The sequence below is a fragment of the Hipposideros armiger genome, unplaced genomic scaffold (genome assembly GCF_001890085.2).
Source record: "Hipposideros armiger isolate ML-2016 unplaced genomic scaffold, ASM189008v1 scaffold_8, whole genome shotgun sequence".
In the NCBI taxonomy this organism is placed as follows: Eukaryota; Metazoa; Chordata; class Mammalia; order Chiroptera; family Hipposideridae; genus Hipposideros; species Hipposideros armiger.
In genome coordinates, this window is record NW_017731358.1 from 2,898,651 (window position 1) to 2,923,482 (window position 24,832).

The 24,832-nt window shown below is 39.4% G+C and overlaps 1 protein-coding gene and 1 long non-coding RNA gene across 6 annotated transcripts in view; one reads left to right on the forward strand and one right to left on the reverse strand.

Moving 5' to 3' along the window:
• RNF168 (ring finger protein 168) overlaps window positions 1-7,239 on the forward strand; it is a 26,117-nt gene extending 18,878 nt beyond the window's left edge. For both annotated transcript variants that reach the window (XM_019651801.1, XM_019651805.1), the window contains 2 exons: window positions 2,140-2,221; window positions 4,831-7,239. In XM_019651801.1, the coding sequence (XP_019507346.1) occupies window positions 2,140-2,221; window positions 4,831-5,778 (1,030 nt within the window). In that variant the 3' untranslated portion in view covers window positions 5,779-7,239. The remainder of the gene's footprint in view (window positions 1-2,139; window positions 2,222-4,830) is intronic.
• Window positions 1-24,832, reverse strand: part of LOC109387733 (uncharacterized) — a 37,262-nt gene that overhangs the window by 2,952 nt on the left and 9,478 nt on the right. For 3 of the 4 annotated variants that reach the window (XR_002125089.1, XR_002125081.1, XR_002125086.1), the window contains 2 exons: window positions 15,922-16,000; window positions 15,244-15,411 (listed from right to left, as the gene is read on the reverse strand). This is a non-coding gene — a long non-coding RNA (uncharacterized LOC109387733). Of the gene's footprint in view, window positions 1-9,595; window positions 9,639-15,243; window positions 15,412-15,921; window positions 16,001-24,832 lie in introns of those variants that run through there. The other variant, XR_002125082.1, reaches the window with a different exon arrangement.

Consider the following 24,832-nt stretch of genomic DNA (forward strand, 5'->3'; position numbering starts at 1 on the left):
TGTGGAAGAATACATGTAGTATGATTCCATATACATAAGTTTCAAAATCATGCAGTACTAAGAGATAAGGTGTTTAGGTGTATAGGTGTGTGATTAAACGTCTTAAAAACAAGAGAGAAATAACTCAGGATAGTGATCATCTCTAAGGTGGGGGACAACTGGGAGGCCCCATAAGGGATTTTAAAATCAATGATTTTTTTTTCCCCCTTTAAACCAGGTGGTAAGTATAAGGGTTTTCGTGATAATGTAAATGTTTAAAACTATTTTTTAAAGTATAACATACATACATTGAAGTGCATTAATCTTAAGTATACTTTTTACATTTTTACATTTATATAAACCATCCTCCAGATTAAGATAGAATATTTCCAAAAAGTTCACTCGTGCCCTTTCCCAGTCAGTATCCCCTCCCTGTAACCATGATGTATTGTGATTCTTACATATATTTTGTAACTATTCTCTTGTAAACTGTTTGTTTTCATGAGGTAGACCAATATATACTCTATTAGAAAGATTTTTTTTTTTTTTTTAGCTGAGCCATCCTGCCACCTGTTGGCAGCTCAGCAGCAGCTAAGCTCGGGCCAGTAATGGAACCGGCGATCCTGTTGCTCAGAGCTCAAACTCTTGAGCGAGCTCTTAACCAACTGAGCCACTTGGCCGGCCCTAGAAAGATATTTTCAGACATAAATGAAAAAATGAAATCACAGAAAAATATGATTTCTCTTAAAAAAAGATAGTATATACTATATAGAAACCATATATATTTTTTAAAAATTGGTTACATCTGAGGAAGTAAATAGGAATGGAAAGGGATGATGATATATATATGTCCTACATTTCTGTTTAGTTTTTTAGAATGAGCATGTATTCATATATTACTTGGTTATTATAAATAATAAAGACTATCCAGGAGAGTTCATAAATCTTCACTGATTATGTTGGGTAAGTATCTGATCACATTTTGTTTTGTTCTCTGCTTATGGATTTCAGGACAACTATTATGCTGTAATAATTCTATCTTGGTACTAATATACTGGGTAACTTTTGCAGAAGGGATTCATCAGCTTTGGGAAACAAAATGAGACTAAACCTGGAGTCCTGTTTTTTTAATCAGCTGAAAAAGTGGTTCTTGTTCTCAAAAGTTTGCAGACTGTTTAGGTTGATGTAACTAAACATGTGGGTTAGATACTCTAGGTTATCTACAATATGAGGGATATTCATTTGTTCTTTATATGAGATCTTTGTCTAGATTTTATTTTATTGTTCCATATACTACTCTCGTTGGTGCTTTGGGCACAATGGAATTTAGTTTTATATTTTACTTGCATTCAGACATTTTTTTCATTTTTCTTTAATTATAAAAGCTAGCTGCTCTTTGAAACAATCACCCAAAGTTACCACCACTTAAAGACAGCCAACATTTGGGAGATTTCTGCCATTTTTAAGCATACTTATATGTACATTTAGATTTTTTACTATTTTTAAAATACACCTACCATCTCATAACCTGTCCTTTTCTTCTCATTTCTTTTACAGCATTTTCCATTACATTACAAGCTTTATATTTTCAGTGTCAGCCTATTAAAAATACTTAGAAATTTAGAGATATGCTCTTATGCTATGTCTGTTTGTCTCTAAGCAGATAGTTAATATGAAATATGTATAGAACAAAAATCTCTATACCAAAATGGTAAAGAATCTAATCATGGACTTTCCCTAATAGTAGAGATAAAAAATGTAGAATTTCTGGCATCAAACAAAAACAAAACCTAACATGTCCTTTCTCCTGCTTTAAAATGTCATTTCCATTACCACTTCTGGTAAGACTCTGTAGTTGTAGTTGTTTTGATGCTACCTTTTTTCACTTTTTTGAGAATTAAGAAATGTTTAGATTTGACTTTTACTTCCTTTTCTGCTGTTTTACACTAAAATATCAATAGTTGGCCTTTTAAGTTTGGCTCTGGAGTTACACCAAAACATCTAAGACAAGGAGATAGAATATGCTTTTTCTGATAAATCAGCAAAGCCGCAAACCAGACAAGCTTCAGTATAAATAGTTAATCTGGCTTTATTTTATTGGGTATATACCACTAGTCTTTCAAAGCATTCAAACTTTGGTACACTTTTTTTTTTTTCAAGGTATTTGTCTCCTAAATCGCAGTTTGGGTCAGCATCACAGCCTGAAATTGTACAAGAAGGCAACAAAAACTCCATGTCTAAGGTATGTGGATGCTAAAGATGTTCTTAGTTTAGCACGTTTACTAGTGGTATAGGTTGCTAATACTTGTAGGTTCCTGACTTTTTTTTTAAGTCACTGTAGTATATGGGACACCCTTTCTTAGTCATCTTACTTAGGCTTACCTGGACTAGAAGTCAGCAAGCTTTTTCTCTAAAGGGCCAGATAGTAAATATTGTAGACTTTGAGGCCCATATGGTCTCAGTCACATAATGTTGTCATGTGAAAGCATCCATCGACAGTATATAAACAAATGAGCTTGTCTTTGTTCCGGTAAAACTATTTACAGAAACAGCAGGCCGAAGTTGGGCCATGGGCCATAGTTTGTGGATCCCTGATCCAGATAACCAAACTCACAAAACTGATAGGCTATCTCTGGTACCAGCTTCACTTAAAAGATTATAGGATGGGAAACAAAGCATGCTAGTAAGGGCAATATCAGGCATATCGTTCAGTAAGAGTCCTCACTGCAGAGCTCCTAAGTGATAGCCTGGAAATGATACCACAAAGAAGCCCCAGGCCCCATATGACTGAATTATTTATTGTAACAACCCATGGATGTAACTTCTAGGGGTCCTAGTAAAGAACATATCTGGTCAGAAGAGTTAGTTATAAGTCACTTACAGAAGCCCCAAGCTTTGACTTCCTGCCAGGTGTTCATAGATCACTCTTACTTCTCCTAGTACAGATGCAGTTCACCAATAAGTCATTTTTTACCATAAGCAATGTATATGGCCTAGTAACTAACACAGGTGACATTTCACCTTTATCAGGTTTCCAGATCTAGGAAAGGTGAGTTGTCACCAAGGTCTGTTTCCTACATAGAAGAAGTTTTGTTAACCCTTTACTAACAGGTTCCTAATTTTTTTCAATTCAGCTAGGTGGTTTTTATAGCACTTAATATTTAATGGATATTTGCTATGTGCCAGATAATGTATTTTCTTTAAATCTTCATCACAACCTCCAACTCTATAATGTAGGTATTCTTGTGCCCATTTTACAGTTGAGAAAATTGAGGCACATGGAGATAAGAGACTTGCCCAACATTCCTTTAGAGGCAGTAGAGAGAGGATTCAAGTCCAGATAGTCTGCTTATACTGGAACTGAGGATTGAAGGAAGAGGCATTGAAGGGCTGGGATATTTTTCCTACCCTATTGTTCATATTCATAGTAACCTAGAGTTTGTCCAATCCAAACCACAATGGTTCATAAGAAATGCTATCAGGGGGCAGTGGCTGCAGGTGGGGAGGGCGTGTGCCAGCCGAGAGTCCGCAGTGAGGGAAGGGAAAAACAAAGAAAAAGAAAAAAAGAAATGCTATCAGGAATGATAAATGCAAAGCAAAGAAAGTAAAAGAACAGACTTAATATCTCCAACAGCAAAGAATAATTTTTGTTCTGAGGAAATTCTCACTGAAGACTTTCTTCTTAAGGTTTTTCCCCATGGTCAAAACTAATCCTAAGTCTTGACTTCCCTAAGATCTATAAGTGAAAAGTATACTGGCTAAAGCAAGGGTCTCAACCCAAGGTTTATGGGTAGAATCCAGAGAATACATAGGAATTTACATGGAAGAAAAAGTTTATCTTTACTTTTGCCTGACCTCTCATTTTAGTGTTTCCTTTAATTATGAATGTAGACAACAACTTTTGACTTTGTCATCAATAAAAAGGGTGGGTTTTTATCACATTTGTTGCACATCTCTTGAAATATCATTTATACTCATTCCTATTTTAATATTACAAGTTGTTAGGCTTGCCATCAGATCTTAATAGATATACATTATATCATAATTTTTAACATTTTAGTAATTGTGTTGCAATATAAATTGTGATCCTGTGTATTTATATTTTAAAATATTATTCTCAGAAGAGGTCTGTAAGCTTCACCAAAATTCCAAAAGGAGGAGAATTTGTGGTACAAAAAGGGGTTTAAAACCCCAGGGTAGTAGAAGTTTATAAGGTGAAAAAGAGGTCAGGTCATGGTGCCAGCTATTGGCCATAATATAGAATCTGGTTTGTGGGTTTTAATCTGTAGGTTTTCGTGGAAGTAGAAATGAAGGAATGCCTTAATCTAAATGGGCACATAGCGGGTGGCCAGGTGGCTCAGTTGATTAGAGCGCAAGCTCTGAGCAACAGTGTTGCTGGTTCGATTCCCACATGGGCCAGTGAGCTGTGCCCTCCACAACTAGATTGAAGACAACGACTTGAGCTGAGCTGCCAGTGGGCAGCCAGATGGCTCAGTTGGTTAGAGCACGTGCTCTTAACAACAAGATTGCCGGTTCATCTCAGCAAGGGATGCTGAGCTGTGCCCTCCACAAATAAGATTGAAGGACAACAACTTGACTTGGAAGTGATGGGTCCTCAGAAAAACACTCTGTTCCCCAATAAAGTTAAAATAAAAAATGGGCACATAGAATGGAAATACTATTAAGAATATACCTTAGTAGTAGTAGTAGTAGTAGTAGTAGTAGTAGTAGTAGTAGTAATTAATAAATAACTACCTAATAGTGACAGCTCATCTATGGTATAAGTGAGACTTACAGGTTATGACTTGATGTGTACCCCAGGTTCACTCAGTCTTTTTCTGTTTTCTACAGGAAATTTACAGTAGTGCTATAAAGAGCCCCATGTGGCAAGACACAGAAATTGATGAAGATATGCCAACACTTTCTCCGCAAATATGCCTAGAAATTCAAGAACAAGGTGCAAAGTCTTCAGTAGAATCACCTATGCCTCCGTTATGTGTCCATGGTACAGAAATGTGCCTTGAAGGAGAAGTCAAAATGAGACCAAGCAGTCATGATAACGAGTTATGTGACATAAATCATGAGGGACCTAATGCCAGAGTTCACTACTCTAGAGAAGCTACATTTAAGCCTTGTGGCAAAACAGAGAGTGGGAGCACTATATCAGATATGACACAGATAATTGGAAATAACACAGTTGAGACAGAAAATGAAGAGTCTCATCTACTGATCAGTAAAGAAGATATTTCCAAAAGAAAAAACCAGGAATCATCCTCTGAAGTAGTCAGAGATCCATGCTTTTCTGCAAAAAGAAGGAAAGCATCCCCCAAAGCTTCCTCAGACCAAGAGGAAGCAGAAATCAACTTTACCCAAAAATTGTTAGATTTGGAACATCTACTTCTTGAGAGACATAAACAAGAAGAACAGGACAGGTTATTAGCATTACAGCTTCAAAAAGAGGTGGATAAAGAACAAATGAAGCCAAACCGGCAAAAAGGATCCCCAAATGGGTATCAGTTACGAACTATGTCCTCACCTCCAGACAAATTGCTAAATGGACAGAGGAAGAATTCCAAAGATAGGAACTTAAAAGGACAAAATGATACAGAGCATTCAAAATGTCAGAGAAGCTCAAAAAATGAAGATTGGCAACCTTCTTTTAAGACCCAGTTGACACGTTCAGTTAGTGTTAATGGAAGAAAGATGCCGAATTCTACCAGAGATAAAAGTGCTCGTTCCCAGCAGCCTAGTAAGTCACAGAAAAGCATTTTCCAGATGTTTCAGAAATACTCAAAGTAATGCATAGACAAAGGGAGCGTTTTATAATCTAGTAAATCTGGATTGTGAAGCTTTCTTTTTTACCATAGACTCTAAAGTTTTCATTAATTCTGCTCTGTGGGCATACTCATTGTCCTTAACTAAAGGATGATGTGATTACAAGGGTGGCATGAATATGCAACTGTGTTTCTGTCACACTCAGTGATAAGCTTGAGTCACGATCCTTTATTAATAACTGTGATGTGATAAGTTTGGCAATCCTTATACTTAACTGATATAAAAGTGCCTGGGCCAACTCCCAAGAAATCTTCAGGTGCCAGTCTCTTTTCCCCAAAAAATGCATTTTATGGCCTTTGCTCACCTTTTTGTCCTAACTAGTAAACAAAGCAAGATTATAATTATATATAGTTAAGGAATTCAGGTTTCAAATCTAAGTTTTCTTGCTACTTTGCCATATACTGTGTGGAGTACTTGAAATTCATCTTCCATAACACTAAAGTAATCTAATTTCCATTTTTAAAATTATTTTAAGCATTATAGCATCTTTTTAAAAATAGGTCGAGATCAACGTGAAATCTGAAAAATTAGAGTTTCCTGGAAAATTAGGGTTAAATTAGGAAACTAGACTCTTGATGCAAAAGGAGATAAGAGTTGGAATGAGGCTGAATGGAGCAGACCAATAACTTAGAAGCCCTGGAACTGAGTGGGTGATCAGAAACTGGGTCCAGGATGGAGTTAGCAGGTATAGTTTGGCAGAGCACTCATTCTCCCTTGCCCTTTTTTTGCTAAATGACATGAAGCATTTGGGTTTTATAGCTTTTCACACCATAGTATCTGGTGTCAAAATCAAAATTAGCTACTAAATTACCTGAAATTTTGGAAATTTCTATTAATCTGCTATTCTAGGGGAAATAAAAGGGAATTTACTGTAGGTTTATATCACAATATCCTACATAAATAACCATACTTTTACTTCCTTATATTATCATTTGTATTGGTAGTGACTTCTATTTGTGTTTATGGACAGAAATAGAAAGTATGATGCTTGGGTTTTGCCTTCTGTTACCCCTCAAAGTTAAATCAGAAGTAATGATTTCATTTTGTGAAATTTAACTTAGAGACTATTAATCTTTGTTTCATTAATATGAACAGCTTGGAGCACACAAACAACAGTTTTAACAGCATTTCTGCTGATGTCTTAATTACCTTCCCATCCTTTTAAGGTGAAAATACGATAAAATGTCCTAGAGCTAATTCTAGCTTAAATTTGTCAATATTTTTTCCTCCAAATTTTATAACTGAAATTCTGTTAATTTTTGTATACTTGATGGCATATATTTAAATATTGAGTGGGTAATTATTGGTAGAACTCTCTAATGCTAATTTAAAATTTAGTTTGCCCTTTCTCAAAATAAAGTGTCCTCTGAGTAAAGATTGAACTGAAATTAAGTGCAGTCAGAAACTAACCAAGTTTGTGTAAAATAGACTAAAATCTACCTTCTCATAAAACTGATATTTTTCTAAGAGCAATTTCACTTTAATTTTAGGGTAGACATTGTTGGAACTCCTCAAGTTAAAAGTTATGTAATTAAATCATGCTGGAATAGTCCATGACCAAAAAGGGGGGGAAATCATGTAATGTAGTTAGGATTTATATACTTAACCACTTAACTTGCCTGTGAAGAAGTCTTCCTGACTAAAGCTGGTTTTAAGATAAATTTCAATTTCTCTATTAGTCTTTCTGATAGTCGTACCATGTGTGCTTTTTTGTTAGAAACTAATAAATGATTTGTGTTAGTCATTACAATGTATTGCTACTTTGTCCTCTCATTTTGTGGAAGGTATATAAGTGTTTAATTTCTCAGGGAGTATTGGGACTGCAGAGGTTGAGAATCTGAAAATAAAAATATTAAAAATAAAAATGGGGTAACCGGTTAGCTCAGTTGGTTAGAGCGTGGTGCTGATAACACCAAGGTTGCTGGTTCGATTCCTGCATGGACCACTGTGAGCTGCGCTGTCCCTAAAAGAGTCAACTATGCCATTGTAGCATGAAAGCAATGTGTAACCAATGACCGTGGCTGTTCCCCAATAAAATTTTTTAAAAATAAATAATTGAAAAAGTGGACTATTATGTTTTTTACCACAATTTGAAAAAATAAAAATTAACTACATAAAAATAAAAAGTTCTGTATAACAAAAACTATAAAGGAAAACTGGAAGACATGGCAAACGGGAGGAAGAAAATAGACACACTTCATCACAAAGAGCTAATTTCCTTCATGTAAAGTGTTTGCCAGCCATTAAGAAAAAGACTAACAACCCAAAAGGAAAATTAGAAAAGTTTATGTTCTCAAACAGTTCCCAGGAAAGGAAATGTAAATGGCTCTTAAATACGTGAAAAGATGCTTAATATCGCTTATACCAATGCTAATATATTTCCCACCCTTCAGATTAGTAAAGACACAGGTGCTTTTTTGTTTGTTTTTGTGTATGTATGTGTGGGTTTTTTTTAAATCTTGGCAAGAGTGTGAGGACAAGCATTCTTTTATGTTGCATGGTATGCATAGAAACATTTAAATCCCTTTGGAGGTAAACTTGGCAATTCTATCTCTAGAAATTTCTTAAAGCTGTCTTCACATGTGTGTAGAATGACGTGTACAAAACATTTTTTGTATGGCGTTGTTCGTAATAACAAACTTAGAAATAAACTTAATGTCGCATTAATAGACAATAAATGAAGGTACAATGGAATACTATATATAGAAGTTTAAAAAACCCCACCACTTTACACAGATGAAAAGAACTATAAGATATAGAGTTAAATAAAAATACAAGATGTAGAATGGTATACTGTGCAATTATTTGTCTAAAAAGGGAAAACATGTATTTGCATAAAATGTCTAGAAAGAGAAACAATAAATGTTGGCAAGGAGAGAAAGTAGGTGGCTGTGAGATATAGTGAAAGAACGACTCCACTATATGTTCTTTTATACTTTTTGAATTTTCAGTCATACTGAATTTATCATCTCGGCAAAAAAAATTTAATGCTCTTAAAATATTGCAAAATAAAGGAAGCTTATACATCTCAGTGTGCACCATTCTAGATGGTCCTTTTTGTCTTTCAATTTTAAGAATCATAATTCAGGAAATTTTTTATTTTCAGCATAAAAAAAGCATTGTGAATTTTTTGAAATAGTATTGAGTGAATTTGAATTTATTTAGCTTTAATGTACTATTTCAAAATTATTTGAAAGCAAAATTTATGCTTTCCAGGTAGCATTGCAACATACTGCTGAGAACAATGAAATAACCAGATAAAAATGTAAAATTGTCTACTTAAATGCATCAGAGAGCTACTGAAACAATGAGGACTAGTTTAGGAGCTAAGATTCTAGAGAGGAGAGATTTAAGAGAGGTAAACTGAGGTTTGCAAACACATTTTGCTGGTAGCATGTGCCTATTCTGAATGCAGGATGAGAAACAGGGCTGCTGCTGGTGAACAGAGAAACGAGCAGAGTTCTTGTCCATCTTATGAACCTGAGTGACAATATTAGAGACTTGAGCGTCATGAGAACAGGAGGCTGGTTTTCCTGTCAGGATAATTGCAGTTTTGAAAGTCCTTAGGGCAAAATTTAAAAAGGCTGAAAACCGGGCCGGACAAGTGGCTCGTTGGGTAAGAGTTGGCTTGGGAGTGCCAGCTCTGAGCAGCAGGGCCGCCGGTTCAGATCCCACATGGGCCAGTGACGCTGCTCCCTCTACAGCTAAGACGGTGAACAACAGCTCGATCTCGAGCTGGGCTGCTGTGAGTCGCCGGCGACAGCGTAGGCTGCAGTAGGCCTCTGTGAGTGGCCATCCAATGGCTGGCAACCAGTCTGCTTCAGCTGGGAAGAGAGCAATGATCACAATACCAACATGGGCCAGTGAAATGACGTCTAGACTGTCCACAACTAGACTGAAGAACAAAAGGACAGCAACTTGTCTGTTCCCCTTCCCTTTATTCCCCAACGCTGTTACCTCCCCCAATTCCCCAATAAAATATTTTTTTAAAAAGGCTGAAAACCCCTGAAAAGCAAAGAGAGTTGTTACCAGGCTCACAGTGTTGATAAGACAAAAGAATAAAGTTCAGGACCTATCGAGGGAAGGAAGCCTGTTCCCCCAACAGGGTCTCAACTGAAAGCCCTAGAACAGGGGTCTGCAAACTACATTCCAGGGGCCAAATCTGTATGCCACCTATTATTGTGGGGCCTATAAGCTAAGAATAGCTTTAAATGGCTTTTAATTTCTCAATGGAAATCATAATGTAACCAACAGAGTTGCTATCAAGAGTTAAGTAATATATATGAAGTACCTGGCATAGGCCCTGACTCAAAAAAAGCCTTAATAAGTGGTCATTCCTTCTCCCTGGCTAGTCTCTACCCCTCTGCTCTGCCAGTCCCACTTTTGGAAGTGCCTCACTTCATCCAGTGCTTCGTGCTCCCGTACGTCTCCAGGTGTGGCACAAATAAATTGCAATCATCTTCTGTCTACTGATGAAGACTCCACACATCTCCCTTGCCAGATGTGTCCACAGCTCCCTGTGTCTCAGCCCCCCGAGGAAACCAAGTCCCAGAAATACTTCGGGGCTTCCTCAAAAAAAAATTTTTTTTTCAAATTTCTATATTAGTTCTACACATTTGGTATGCATAAAGGTGTGTAAAACACTAAGAACATATTAAAGAGACCGGGGACTTGAGCCATTGCTGTATGTTTACTTACTCTGGTCTAAAGATCTTAATAATCACGACTTTAAAGTTTGAGTCTGATTTTTTTTTCCAGAATATTTTACCTTGTCTTGATAGGACTTGAAGCAACCTGGACCCTGAGTTCAACTGAGGGAACCCTTCTCTTTACATTTTACTTCATATTTCTCTTTAACTTGGCTTTTATGCTCCTAGGCTGCCGCAGTTAGGCTCTATTCCTGAAACTATTCAGTTCACAAGGCTTTCTTTCAGTTGGGGATCATCCAGAAAAAGTTTGGGGGTGTCTGTTTTTTACTGCAGGTTAGACTGGCTGACCATGGACTATTGATTCCCAGGATCAGGATGAGAACCCCACTCCTTGCTCAGTTTATTCTAGACAAACGTAGATTATACTGGGTATACTGATTGGGGTCCAGTTAAGAAAACAAAAACCACAATAGGTATTTCAGCAGAGGGTATGCAGTACTATAAGGAAGTGGTTAGACAGGTGTTGGAGCAAAAAGGAACATGGCGATAACCCAAAGATGATAACTGAGGAAGTGGCTACCACCCTCAAAGCTGGGAAACAGATGGGAAGGGTTTTGGTTACTAGAATGAGGAGCTCAGGAGGTGGGGTTCAGACCTGGTGTTCAGACCTGTGAAAAGGAAGCACCTCCCAGGTTCTGCTGGTGCTATGAAAGGTCCTAGTGAATCTAGTTCCAGAAGAGTTGAAGGAATTTGGAAGCTGAAGTCAACTGCCACTACTGGAGCAACTGACAGGAATAGAAAAAAAAAATAGCTTTTCCCCTTTTCCTCCTAGTGCCTCTTATTAGAAATTCATAGGAAGCTTGCTGACAAAGGAGTCTGGGAGAGTCTGGGAAAGTGTTTTTTTTTTTTTTTTATCACAGCAGAGTTTACAATGGCAGGCTTGGACCTGAGAGACCAAGCAGGGTAGGGGGAGAAACACACCAGGGAGGTTTTCCTTTCATGTACTCTAGGACTAAGATGTCTTGAAATTTCTAAGGCAAAAACCTGGAAAGCTATTCTGACAAGATGGAGTAATGTGTGTGGGAAAATGGTGCTTAAACACAAATGTCAAGGAGAGAGAAAATCTCATTAAGGATCTATGGGAGAAAATTGTCGAGAACCTTCCCAAGTACCTGCAGAAAGCCCTCCCAATTGTTCAGTTTCTTTTGCCCTGATTATACCCTAGTGTCCCCATCTTGATCAGAGCTGATGATTCAGGCTTGTGTTTGCCACCCCATACGCAGACGAACAATCACCTAAAGCCACCTTTGTCCTGAGTCCCTACAAGCTTTCCAATTCCCCACCAACAGGGATGACAAAAACCCCTTTCTGAAATTTCAGGTATCATCACTAAATCCCCAGAGCTCCTAGGAGGGTACATCCCAGAAATAATAGAACACCAGGATAAGATTTACAGGAGGGTATTTGAGTAATTGAAATAGATCATAATGAAGTAACTCCAGAGTAAGCCTAGATTGCTATAAAAGAGAAAGATGACACAGGAATTGTGTAATAATTTTAGCAAGAGACACTGAGACAATACTAATTTGGTTTTAACATGTAAGAGAATCTTTCCACTGCCAAAGAGCTTGAAGTGCTGTAATTTATACAACTGTGTTCTAAATTGATTGGATTGAAAACTATGTTAAAAAATCTCAGGATCTTAAGAATGATTGCTTGGAAAAGCACCTTGTGAACAAACAAACAAATTTACTTGATTCCTTCTACGGGTAAATGCTTAGAAACTTACAGTTAAAGCTTTTACTTTGTATAAAACTAAAATTACATGAATTTGGTTTATTTTTAGAAGAAAAAATGCCTTTGTGCCGACAAGAACAGGTCAGAAACTAAAAATTAGATAAAAGGCCTAATTACCTAAGACTTATGTCTGTAGGGGGTAAGCAGTGGCAATTTTAATATTGCATAATAGCAAAAGCAACCAAAACTATGAAAGCTGAACCAAGAGGATACCCTCCTGTAAGGACTAAATCAAGGCTCCCGTCTAGTTGAATTCTGCCCAAAGGAGCCCTAGCAGGAAATTAGAGAGGAGAGTAGATTGAAGTGTTTATCCCCTTGACTCCTCTGCAGGATGATCCAAGTCTAGCTGGCTGGCTATGCCCCCAACTGAAAGTCATATCTCCTGTAAGGTAGTGTTCTCCACACAGGCTCTCTTTCCAGGTTCTGGTAACTGCTTCCTCCTCTCCACCCCTCTGATCTAGAAGTGGTAACAGCTCTCTGGCATTGCTACACAGAACCATCTTGTGCTTTCCCTACACCATGCCCATGCCTTTGTAAATAATCCCTCTTCTCAAATTATCCAGTTTAACTGGGCCATCTATTTTTTACCAGGCCCCTGACTGGTACTGTTAGCTAGACGGCAAAGCATAACATATTAAAAGACATGGAAATGTTCCATATCTTGAAAACTTATTGAACAGTACATTTAAATTAGATGCATTTTTATTTTATGTAAATTATACCTCAAAAAGTTGATTTTCTAAAAATTATTCCATGAAATCTGTCACCTATGCCTTTTGGTTCCCATAGGTCACTCAACAATCCTTTGCATAGTTCCCATATCACGAGACCACTGCCTACTTGCTCCCCTGTGTCTCAAGAGCTCCCCGAACCATGAGAAAAATACTTAACAGGGAGAAAAAAAAAAGACAAACCTCCATGGTTTGCTCAAGTTATTATGCTAGTTTCATATATTTGTTCTGGTATGTTTTTAAAAGTTTGTAATCTTAAGGTGCTAAGAGAATTGAACCTGAGCTATATGTGTGCTTCTCCTACTTCTTCCTGTCTGTAGATCTTAGTAAATGCCTGGGTTTGGGATTAAGATGCTCTTATGAATCACTTAGGGCTCTAATTCTGACACTAACCTTGGTAAAATGTGTCAAGAGCCTCAAGCTATTCAATTTCATTCATCTGCTCTAAATTAGGTCTTGTTTGGGGACAACTCTAAAGTTCCAACTAATCAAAACTTAAATATGACTGCCTAAAGGTATGAGATGATAATATTGCCAAGGGTTAACGTTTATCAAAAACTGTGGGCTAGGCACTATGCTATGTGCTTAACATCTCATTTAATCCTTTCAACAACTCGATGAGGTAGACACTATTATTACACCTATTTTATACATGAAGGAAACTGAAACTCAAAGAGATTCAGTAATTTTCTCAAGGTCAGATAGCAAGAATGAGGCAGAGTCAGGATTTGAACACAGGGCTATATGACTCTAAAGAATGAACTCAGTTTCTTTGGATAAATACCCAGGAAAAAAAAAATTCAGACCCATTATTCTATTCAAAAAGGAAATAAGCCAGGATATGATTTATAAAGAAAAAAAAAGAGATTGGGTGCAGTTCTAGACACCTAATAAGGAGACGGTATACCCCATTTTATAAGAGGAAGAACCTGAGACCAGTGTAGTAGATACTCCCTAAGGGGATTCTGACAGTAAGTGGATTTGAATCAAGACTGGAGTCTAAGGCCCATGTTCTTTCAAGCAAAATGTGCTGCTTTGTTAAATATAAATTATATAAAATAAATATAGGGATTAAATGTATTTCTCTAAAACCTGAAATTATAAATCATATTTATATCTGGTGACTAAAGCTGAGAGAGGGTAAGATTTCCTATCTTAGAGAGGAAAAGAGAGATGGGTCTGGGCAAGCTTGCAGACACAGTGAATGGTAGATAGAGAAGAATATGCTACAGGGAAGGAGAAGAAACGCCAGAGAGATAGGAGGAAAATCAGCAGGTGTGGTACCATGGAAGCCCAGTGCTATTTCTAAACAGGAGGGAGTAAGCAAATGCCAAATTCTATTGAAAAGTCAGTTGAGATAAAGACTGAAAAATGTCTATAGGAATTATCATATTTCCCCATGTATAAGACGCACACTTTTCCGAAAAATTTGGGGTCTAAAAATTGTGTGCGTCTTATACAGTGGTTGTAGATTTTTTTTTACTTGCATTTCCCGCTTTTTTCGCGCTTGTTTTTGCGCTCATACAACCACTGTATAAGACGCACCCAGTTTTTAGACCCCAAATTTTTCGGAAAAGGGTGCATCTTATACATGGGGAAATATGGTAGCAACTTGAGGTCTCAGGTGACCCCAGTAAAAGTGGATTGGGTGCAGTGTGAGCAAAAAGCAGATTGAAGTGGGTTCTGAAGTGAGTGGGAGGGAAAACCTTGGAGATGGTTGTATAAGCAACAATGTAGAAAAGTTTGGTTTTGAAGGGAGGTAGAGAGAGATTAGGGTGTAGCTATTGTGGGAAGGGGAGAAAGCCTGGGCATGTTTAAGTGTCAGTAGAGAGGGTCCAGTGGAGAAGGAACGTTTTCATACTCACACCCAAGCAAAAGAAGGGATAGGTCTTACATAGTAGGAAAGATGGCTTTTCTGTTGTGAGAGGGAAAGAGGGAACAGGATGAGTGGAGTTTCGTGTAGATTTGCGGGTTCAGTGGCCACAGGTCAAGGAAGTTCTTTCCTCATGACTCGTTTTCCCATTCTCAGTTGAGAGTGAGTAGGGAGTGTGGCTTTACAAGGTTTGGGGAGACAGAAACATCTCTTCACCTCTGTGGATTCCCTTGGTTTTACCTGCCTCTTATTCCAGCCACTGCTACAGCAACCAGTTCTGCCTGGGCTCTGAACAGCTTCATGTGGTTGCCACCACATAGCTCCTGACCTCGAGCCTGTGCCCGCTGTCAGGTCTAGGATTTGATTTTACTCTACTTACAGGCTTGGAAGTTAGCCTATTTTTGTTCCATGGATGCTGGCAGAAGACCTGAGATTCCTGGGTCAGAAAAAGGAACTTTATCATTCATGGTACAACAGGCAGCATGAGTATCATTTTCACATCCATTCTTGCCAAGGGGAAGAGACAAGAGAACTTGTTCTTGAACATCTACGGAGGATGCAAAAAAAAAACATATACACATTTTAGGAAAGGCAAAAACTATATTAAAATTTTAATAATATATACCAATAACAAAAGATGAATACAAGTCATGTGTATACATTTTTTTGGCACCCCCAGTATAAGAATCTCCTTGGAAGACAAGTTTGGAGGCTGAGGTTCTGTGTGAATAAATGAGGGGTGACCTACCAGCAAAACATTGGGTAAGTGCTAATGTGAGTTCATTTCCACCCACAGGTTGATAAGGACTGGAACACTCAGGTTACACTTACAAATGCCTATAGATAGTGTATGGTGAGATGGCAAGGCTAGGGTTCTAGAATCAGGTAGCTATGGATTCAAATTTTGCTTCTAGCTGTGTAGTCCTAACCTCTCTCCGTGTTTCCTCAACTGTAAAACAGAGACAATCAAATCTTCCTCTGAGAGTTGTTGAGAAGATGAAATGATACAGCGTATGTATGGCAGAATAAGTTTTTGAAATATTAACCAATATTTTACCCTGTCCTTGCATTATTTGGTCCTTCCCACAGTTAGTCAGCTGGGCTGTTTGACATTTGTTGCTTCAGGAAAAGTTCACCTAGGAAAAAGCAGAAGAAAAAGAAGTTAGTTCTAGACTTTTGAGTCTCAAAATCTAGCCCCCAGAGAGAACTCAACACAAGAACAATAGATTTATAAGAATATCTGAAAGGGATCAGAATATGCCACCCCAAAATAGGCCACTTGATATAAAGATTATTTTAAACTGAAGACATTTGAGATTCAACATATGCGGAAAAATAGCCTTCTTGGAGCTTCCCTTGATACTAAAAGCTACAACATCTAGGAAATAAAGCTGCCACGAATTCCTTTTCAGGGCAGAGCTACTCCCAGAAGGGAGAACATGAATAAAATCTACCTCAAATTCCTTGTCCAGGGAAATTTTATGGCCCTGAAGGAGCTAGAAAGATCACTCATACCTGTATAGACAAACATTAATACAACTTTATTTCCTGAAAACCCAAAAAAGTTTTATCTTTTCAAAAAGTCATTTATTTTCCTGTCAGTGCCTTCCTCCCCACTCCCCTTTACCTACTAAGATGGTAACCATATAAGCCCCGAATTCTAACCTTTCCTTTGAGTTTCTTATCACTGAGTTCCCTGCATGTGTTTGCATTGCATATATAAATAAACTCTGATTTTTTCTTCTATTAACCTGTCTTCTGTCAGTTTAATTTTCATGGCTCCAGCAACTGAATTAGGAGGGGAGAGAAAAAAGATTTTTTCCTCCCTACATGGGTAAGAGAGGCTTGCCTGATCTCAGACCAAATAAAGAATCTTTGGGCTGGTAGAGGGGGAGGGGAAGCATTACAAGTTCAGGTGTAATATATGTCCCTAGAGAGGAAGACTCTGTGCTCCAGACCCCTGTCTGTCTCAGAAAGATGTCCTAAGACAATATAGAAACAGAGCAAAGAACCTTTAACAACCTTAGAGCTTCCCTTGCCCCACTGTGGGCTGGGAGCAGTAGAGCATGTCCTGTGTGCTTGAGGGTGACACAGACATGTAGCCCAGGGAGCTTTTGGGCCCAAAGGAATCCTGCATATAGAAACCAGGGAGAGCCCCATGGGGGCCACTAAGCACTAGATAGGCTGTGCTTATATCTCAAAGATACTGGTGTGGATAGATGACAACAAGGGCCACATGCATCCCCTAGGGTGCCCAATGCAAAACCCCTAGGACTTAGACACAGCTCAGGTAAAGCATGAGGAAACCAACTTAACTGAAACTACTTTTTTTTTCTTTCTTTAACTGAAATTACATTTTTCCAGCCCAGATATCAGGGGCTCACAGTAGAAATGAAATTGAATTAAGGACGAGTAAAGCTACTACTATACAACTGCTTCTAGTTTAAGATTAGTTTCAGCTATTTGTGGAACTCGTCCAGGGTGTCTTAGAATTCTCGGGTAGCCCGTATCTGCTTAAGGATTGAATACTAACCCTAGACTAGGATTAGAGCTAAGTCATCCTGACACAAAGGCCATAATCTAGCTGGAAATATGGTATATTGAGCTGATGGGACCCCTAAGAGGTCTCTGTTGATTTCAGAAATGTTAGTAGATAGTGATGAGACCAAGCATGCAAGAGTCCTACAGAATGATTAAACTCCCTAGACAGACACAGGGTGACTGATAAAAGAGGGTGAAGGTGAAGAATAAGGCAAAGAAAAAACAAACAAACAAACAAAGACAAAAAAGAGGGTGAAGTCACCCTTGTTAGAGTTTGCATTCATGATCAAATTTCCTAAATCAAAGATGAATAAGGTCATTGTTATGGCTGTATTGTAACCCCTCCCTAAAATGATATGTTGAAGTCCTAACCAGCAGTACCTCAGAATGTGACCTTATTTGGAAAGAGGGTCATTGCAGATCTATTTAGTTAGTATGAGGTCATACTGGATTATGGTGGGCCCCTAACCCAATATGGCTGATGTTCTTATAAAAAGACGTCCATGTGAAAATTCAGGGACACACAGGAAGAATGCAATATGATGACAGAGGCTGAGACTGAAGTTATATGACTGTAGGCCAAGGAATGCCAAGGATTGCTAATAAGACCAGAAGCTAAGAGCAAGGCATGGAATAGATTCTTTCCTAGATTCTTCCCATGATCCTGCCGACTTCTTGATTTTGGACTTCTGGCCACCAAAACTGTGAGAGAATACATTTCTGTTGTTGTAAGAACCCAGTTTGTAGTACTTTCTTGCAGCAGCCCTAGGAAATTAAGTAATTATAATGCCCTTGTCTTAGGGTGAATTTCTAAAAGCCTAAGCCTCTTTTGAAGAAAGGAAGAGTAATTTCAATGGCAGTAACCCAAGTTGCCAAAGCAGAGAAATCCTCAAAACCCTTCCAAAACTGGCATACCTCTGCAGCCATATTAGTGTCTGGATTAGCCATTTCAGAGGGAAAATAAACTATTCTCAATAATTTTGACTTCGTGGAAAGGGTTGTTTAACTATAGATATATTATGTTTTTACATTTGACTATCCTTAGGCATAATTTTTTAAATGATAAAAAAATAAAACATATCTTCGAAGCCAAGTTTGCATAAACAAATAAAAAACTGGCACACCTTTCATCTGCTATAAAAATGGTGACCTGGATATGTGGGGAGAAAGTGAGTTTTGGAGGATGAGGTTGGTCTCTACAGCACTGTCCAGCTCCCAGCAGCCGGGGGAAGAATTATTTAATTATTAAGGACCTAAATAGCACTGCTAAGACTTTCAGGCAATGCAAGCATTTCTTACTACGACAATGATGACGATGACAATGACAACAATAACGTGGTAAAAATGGACAACTCTTAAATTCACAGAGAGAACCTACAGTTATTAACGCAGAAGCTAAGTCAGACCTTGGGGAGAACAATGTCTCAGAGGCCAGAAAATAACCAGAGAGTATCCTGAATATCTAGTTTGGTTGGTACCCATGTTCCCTCCTTGGTAGTTAGCCAAGGCCATGAAACTGCCCTATATTGTTTGAAAAAAAAGATGGCAGATGGCATGGCTGAAACATTAGGCTCCTGCTGCCTTTAAATTGAACCGATGCCTCCACCTTTCCTTCTAGCTGTACGAGACCAATCAGTGGATTTACGCAGTCCAAGGAAGGCCACATCCTTGGGAAGTGGGGCAAATGGAACCAGTAGGAAGACTCTTCAGGAGATAACAAAGAGGTACCATCCACATGGATGCAGGTGAGCATATCACCTTGAATCCCAGTTTACCCAAGAACCCAAGGAACCTAGAGGGAATGTGCTATTAGTTAACTCTTGCTGCATAACAAATTACTCCAAAAATTAGTGTCTTACAATGACAAAAAACATCTATTATCTCATGGAGTTATTGTGGGTCAGGAATTCTGGAGTGGCTTAGCTGGGTGGTTCTGGTTAGGGCCCTTATTAGGTTACAGACAAGATGTCAGTTGGGGCTGCAGTCGTCTGAAGACTTGACTGGGGCTGGCAAGTCAGTGCTGGCTGTTGGCAGGAGGCCTCAGTTCCTTGCCTCATGGGTCTCTCCACAGAGCTGCTTGAATGTCCTCATGACAAGACCGATTGATTCAAGAAGGAGCCAGATAGAAACTGTAATACCGTTCAAGATCACATCTTGGAAGTCTCAGGTCCTCACTTCTGCCATGTTCTTTTCATTAGAAGCAAGTCATTGAATGTGGCCCACACTAAAGAGGAGCGGAATTTAGGCACTATTTTTTTTAAGGAAGACATGTCAAATAATGAGTAGATATTTTTTAAAACCACCACAGGTAGTATCATGAACATAGCCCTGAATTGCTTTGTTAGAGGGTGTTCTTGTCTTGTGGAATCTAATTTGGGGTAAATACCCAGGTCCCATCATCATGAAGGTCAGGGACTTTTAGATGAGAAGTAATTTTCTTCGCAATTATGCCCTAAAACACAATCATGACCAATGAGAAAAACACAGAAATCTCCTGGGGGGTGTTTTGGGAAAGTTTCTGGGGTGTTTCTTTTTTTAGTTTTTTTTTTTTTTTGCCCTTCCCTTTCTTCCTGCCTCAAACATAGGTGTGATGCCTGGAGCTGCAAAAGCTATCTTGCTAACATGACTAAAAGGTCAAGAGTTATCAGCCCTGACTTCACTGAACCAGTACTAACCTACCTGTGCCTGGACATCTGATTATGTAAGAGAAACAACTCTATTACTTAAGCCACTGGTATTCAAGTTTTCTGTTATTGACAGCCCAAACCATTCCCAACTAATGTCAATAACATAGTAGAAAACAGGAAAAAGGAGTCAATTCTTAGCGGTTGAATTTTAAAACCTAGCCTTTAAGATGGTAAACAAAAACAGAAACAACCTCAGGATATGGGCAATAAATTTGGGAGATTGATAACTAGTAAGCAGGCTACCCAACCCCTAGACTCCATAAAATTTCCCTGGTCTGGAAATAAAAGTTAAATTCTGCTATGGAAAAATAAAACGTTATTTCTTATTATATGAGTTTATGCACCAAGATTTATATTTACTATAGGTAACTCGCATTTGATTAAAAATGTTATTCCTTTCTTACCCTTTAATGTCTTACTATTGCTCTAAACAGTCCTCATGGTCATTCTCTGAAAATTCACTTTTCTTCTAGACTTCTTGCAGAAATCACAATTCTTTCTCCTCCCAAGCTTGAAGTCTTGAGGTTGTCCTTCTCTTTTCCCTCTTCTTCATCTCTTATGTCTGATCTGTTTTTTTTTTCTTTTTAAAGATTTTTATTGGGGAATTTGGGGAGGGGAACAGCGCTGGGTAATCGGGGAAGGGGAACAGACAAGTTGCTGTCCTTTTTGTTCTTCTAGTTGTGGAGGACGTTGCTTCACTGGCCCAAGTTGGCATCATCATTGAGCTCCTCCTGGGCGAGGCAGATCAGTCACCGGCTTCTGGATGGCCGTTCACAGAGGCTGCTGGTTGCTCACGCTGGCTGCTGGCCACTCACGCTGGCTGCTGGCTACACACAGTAGCCCATGGCAACCCACTGCAGCAGGGGCTGCAGCCTACGCCACAGCCTACGCCGTCGCCAGCGACTCATGGCAGCCCAGCTCCAGGTTGAGCTGTTGTTCAGCATCTGAGCTGTTGTTCAGCATCTTAGCTGTAGAGGGCAGTGTCACTGGCTCTCATATGTGGGATCTGAACCAAGGCCCTCTGGCGTCCCAAGCCAGCTCTTAACCAACGTGCCACTAGGCCAGCCCCTGATCTGTTATTTCTTGATGTTTCTTTCTCTCTCCCTCTCACTTCCTTCTCCCTCTCTTCCACTCTTCCCTTCCCTTTTTCTCCAGTTGCCTTCCTCTCTCCCTTTCTCCACCCCTCATCTCCCTCCCTCTTTTCTTCTTGAAGCCTTCCACTTTTGGGACTGTGGACAGCTTTAGTACATCAATTCCTCACCACAGTGTAGCTGCAGCTGCAGCAACGTTGATCTGTGCAGGGAGGTATTTGGATAGACTGTCCCACAGAAAACAACTAAATTGCTAGATACTATTTTAAAACAAACAAAACTTCTTAAAACAATCAAAGACATGACAAGACAGTAAAGAATTATTGGGCCAAAGTCAAAGAGAATGTGGAATTTCTGAATGGAAAGGGAGCTCTAAAGTCTCCCCTGTTTGAAAGAACAGGCCAAATCTGACAAACTTGAGCAACAATTTTCACGGCCTCATGGGGTGTGGAGTAAAGAAGTCAAAGTCCAGGGCCACAGAGGGTGGGGAGTTGAAATAGTTTGCTAGGCCTGCCATTTCAAAAAAGAGGTTATTGAAAGTTACCTCACAGGGTGATCTGACAGTAAAGTCCTAACTGGGCAGGTCATGATGGGCAGTCATGCCCCAGACCTTTAACTTCTTTAGTGAAAGGTTTTCAGCCAGCCTTGTCCATTGTTTTTGTGCATCTTGGGGTTAACACACCTTTGAAATGCCAAAAGTAATACCCCTTGAAGGGGGTATTAATTCTCAAGAGAGGGCATAACTATCCTATAATCCAATCTGCGCCTTGCTTTCTCCAGTCTTCCTTATGTCCCCTCCTTAATTTCAAGTGCATAAAAGAAGTTGCAAAACTTATTCTCCAGAGCATTTGAGATCTTGCTCCTTGGTATATGTCATCAGTTTGGCTCAAATAAATTCATAAAAATTCTCTATATGTCTAGATGTTCTTACATCAACAGATGGGGTAAACATCAGAAATTAATTTTTTCCACAGTTCTGGAAGCTAGGAGTCCAAGATCAAAGCGTTGGCAGGCTTGGTTTAATTCTGTGCATGGTATCCCTTTTATATCCCCATTTCCTCTTCTTCTTTTTATCCCCTAAGATTTTATCGGGGAATTGGGGGAGGGAACAGCATTGTGGAATCAGGGAAGGGGAACAGACAAGTTGCTGTCCTTTTGTTCTTCAGTCTAGTTGTGGAGGACGTCACTTCACTGGCCCATGTTGGTATTGTGATCATTGCGCTCTTCCTGGCTGTGGCAGATCAGTTGCCAGCCATTGGATGGATGCTCTCGGCGGCTCATGGCAGCTCACGCTGGCTGACGGCCACTCACGGTAGCTTATGGCAGCCACTCACGGTAGCTTATGGCAGTCCACTGCCCCCTAACTGCAGCCTACGCTGTCCACGGCAACTAATGGCAGCTCAGCTCCAGGTCGAGCTGTTGTTCACCATCTTAGCTGTAGAAGGCACAGTGTCACTGGCCCATGTGAGATCTGAACCAGTGGCCCTGCTGCTCAGAGCCTGCGCTCCCAAGCCAACTCTTAACCAATGAGCCACTTGACCGGCCCCCCATTTCCTTTTATAAAGACACCAGTCAGATTGAACTACAGCCTGCCCTAAAGGCTTAGTTTTAACTTAATCACCCGTTTAAAGGCCCCATCTCAAAATATATTCACATTTTAAGGTTCTAGGGGTTGGAGCTTCAACATAGGAATTTGGAGGTGGACACAATTTGGCCCACAAAAGGAGTATAATGTGAAACATTCCCCATAACACTAAGACCCTTCTGGTAAGAGAACCATAAGTAAATAACCCTTCCGTGCTCTATCACCAAGGGGCTGCATGGAAGGTTGCCTTAGTGATGGGTAATGGGGAGTGGGGGCTGTCTCTGAGAAGCTGTAGCTCCAGGCCATCTCTAACATGTTGATCTGAAGCCCAAATTCATTTTGCCTGTGTTTATCAAAAAGCCTCCAGTAATAAGTTTAATTTAAATTGGTCTCAGTATGATAATGCCCCTAAATGGTTGTCAGGAACAAAGGCAAATACCCTCTAAAGAAATGTGACTTCATTTTAGACCTCAAAGAATTCCTATAAATAATTTTGCAAAAAATAAGCACCTCACAGTAAAAAAATAAACTAAGCACACACACAGAAACCTAGGCACTGTGTATAAGAAGTGGTATAAACAACAGACAAAATGAACAGGTGTGCAAAGACTTAAGGTATTGGAATTATCAGACATGGTTTAAAAATAATTATGATTATCATGTTTAAAGAAATAAAATATTAGCTTTAAAGCATCTGCAATGAACATCAAATTGTTTTTTAAAAGTAGCTAACCATATTTGAAATGTAAGTAGAACTTACAGGAATAAAAATACAATAATTAAAATTTTTCATGGGCCGACTGAGTGGCACATTGGTTGGGAGTTGGCTTGGGACACCAGCTCTGAGCGGCGGGGCCCCGGTTCGGATCCCACATATGAGGGCCAGTGACACTGCGCCCTCTACAGCTGGGATGGTGAATGGCAGCTCGACCTACAGCTGGGCTGCCGTGAGTCGCCAGCAATGGCATAGGCTGCAGTGGGGCTGGCCAGCAGCTGGCATGAGCTGCTGTGAGCGGTGTCCCAATGGCCGGCGAGCGACTGACTCACCCGGGAAGAGCGCAATGGTAGTGCCAACATGGGCCAATGAAGCGATGTCCTCCACAGCTGGTCTGAGGAGCAGGAGGATAGCAGCTTGTCTGTTCCCCTCCCCCAATTCCCCAATAAAATCTTAAAAAAAAAAAAATGTCCAGCTATTTTCATACAAGCTTTAAACATACAGAATAGTTGAAAGAACAATATAATAAACACCTGTAGACTACTACCTAGCTTACATTTGACAATTGTTAACATTTTATCCTAGCTATAGTGTATATATTTATATATATATATATATATGTTTTTAATTTTCCAAACCATTTAAGAGTAAGTTGCAGATACCATATTTTACCCCTAAATATGTTAGAATGCATCTCTGAGAAAATAAGAACACTTTTCATAACCACGATGTCATTATCACATCTAAGAAAATTAATAATTTTGCTAATGTCATCTCATATTGAGTCCATATTAAAATTTTCAGTTTGCCCAAAAGTCTTTTTTTTTAATTTTATTTTATTGGGGAATTGGGGGAGGGGAACAGCACTGGGGAATCAGGAAAAGGGAACAGACAAGTTGCTGTCCTTTTGTTCTTCAGTCTAGTTGTGGAGGACGTCGCTTCACTGGCCCATGTTCGTATTATCATTGCATTCTTCCCAGGTGAGGCAATCAGTCGCCCTCCACTGGACTGACGCTCACAGCGGCTCATGGCAGCTCATGTCAGCTGCCAGCCACTTACGCTGGCTGCCAGCCACTCACGGTAGCTCATGGCAGCCCATGGCAACCCACTGCAGCCTGGCTTCAGCCTATGCGGTCACCAGCGGTCACCGGCGCTCACGGCAGCCCAGTTCCAGGTTGAGCTGTTGTTCACCATCTTAGCTGTAGAGGGTGCAGCAGTCACTGGCTCTCATGTGGGATCCGGCACTCCCAAGCCAACTCTTTTTTTTATTTTTTATTGTTAGTTTCAGGTGTACAGAACAATGCAATAGTTACCCTTTTCACCCTCACAAAGTAACAACCCCCCTCCCC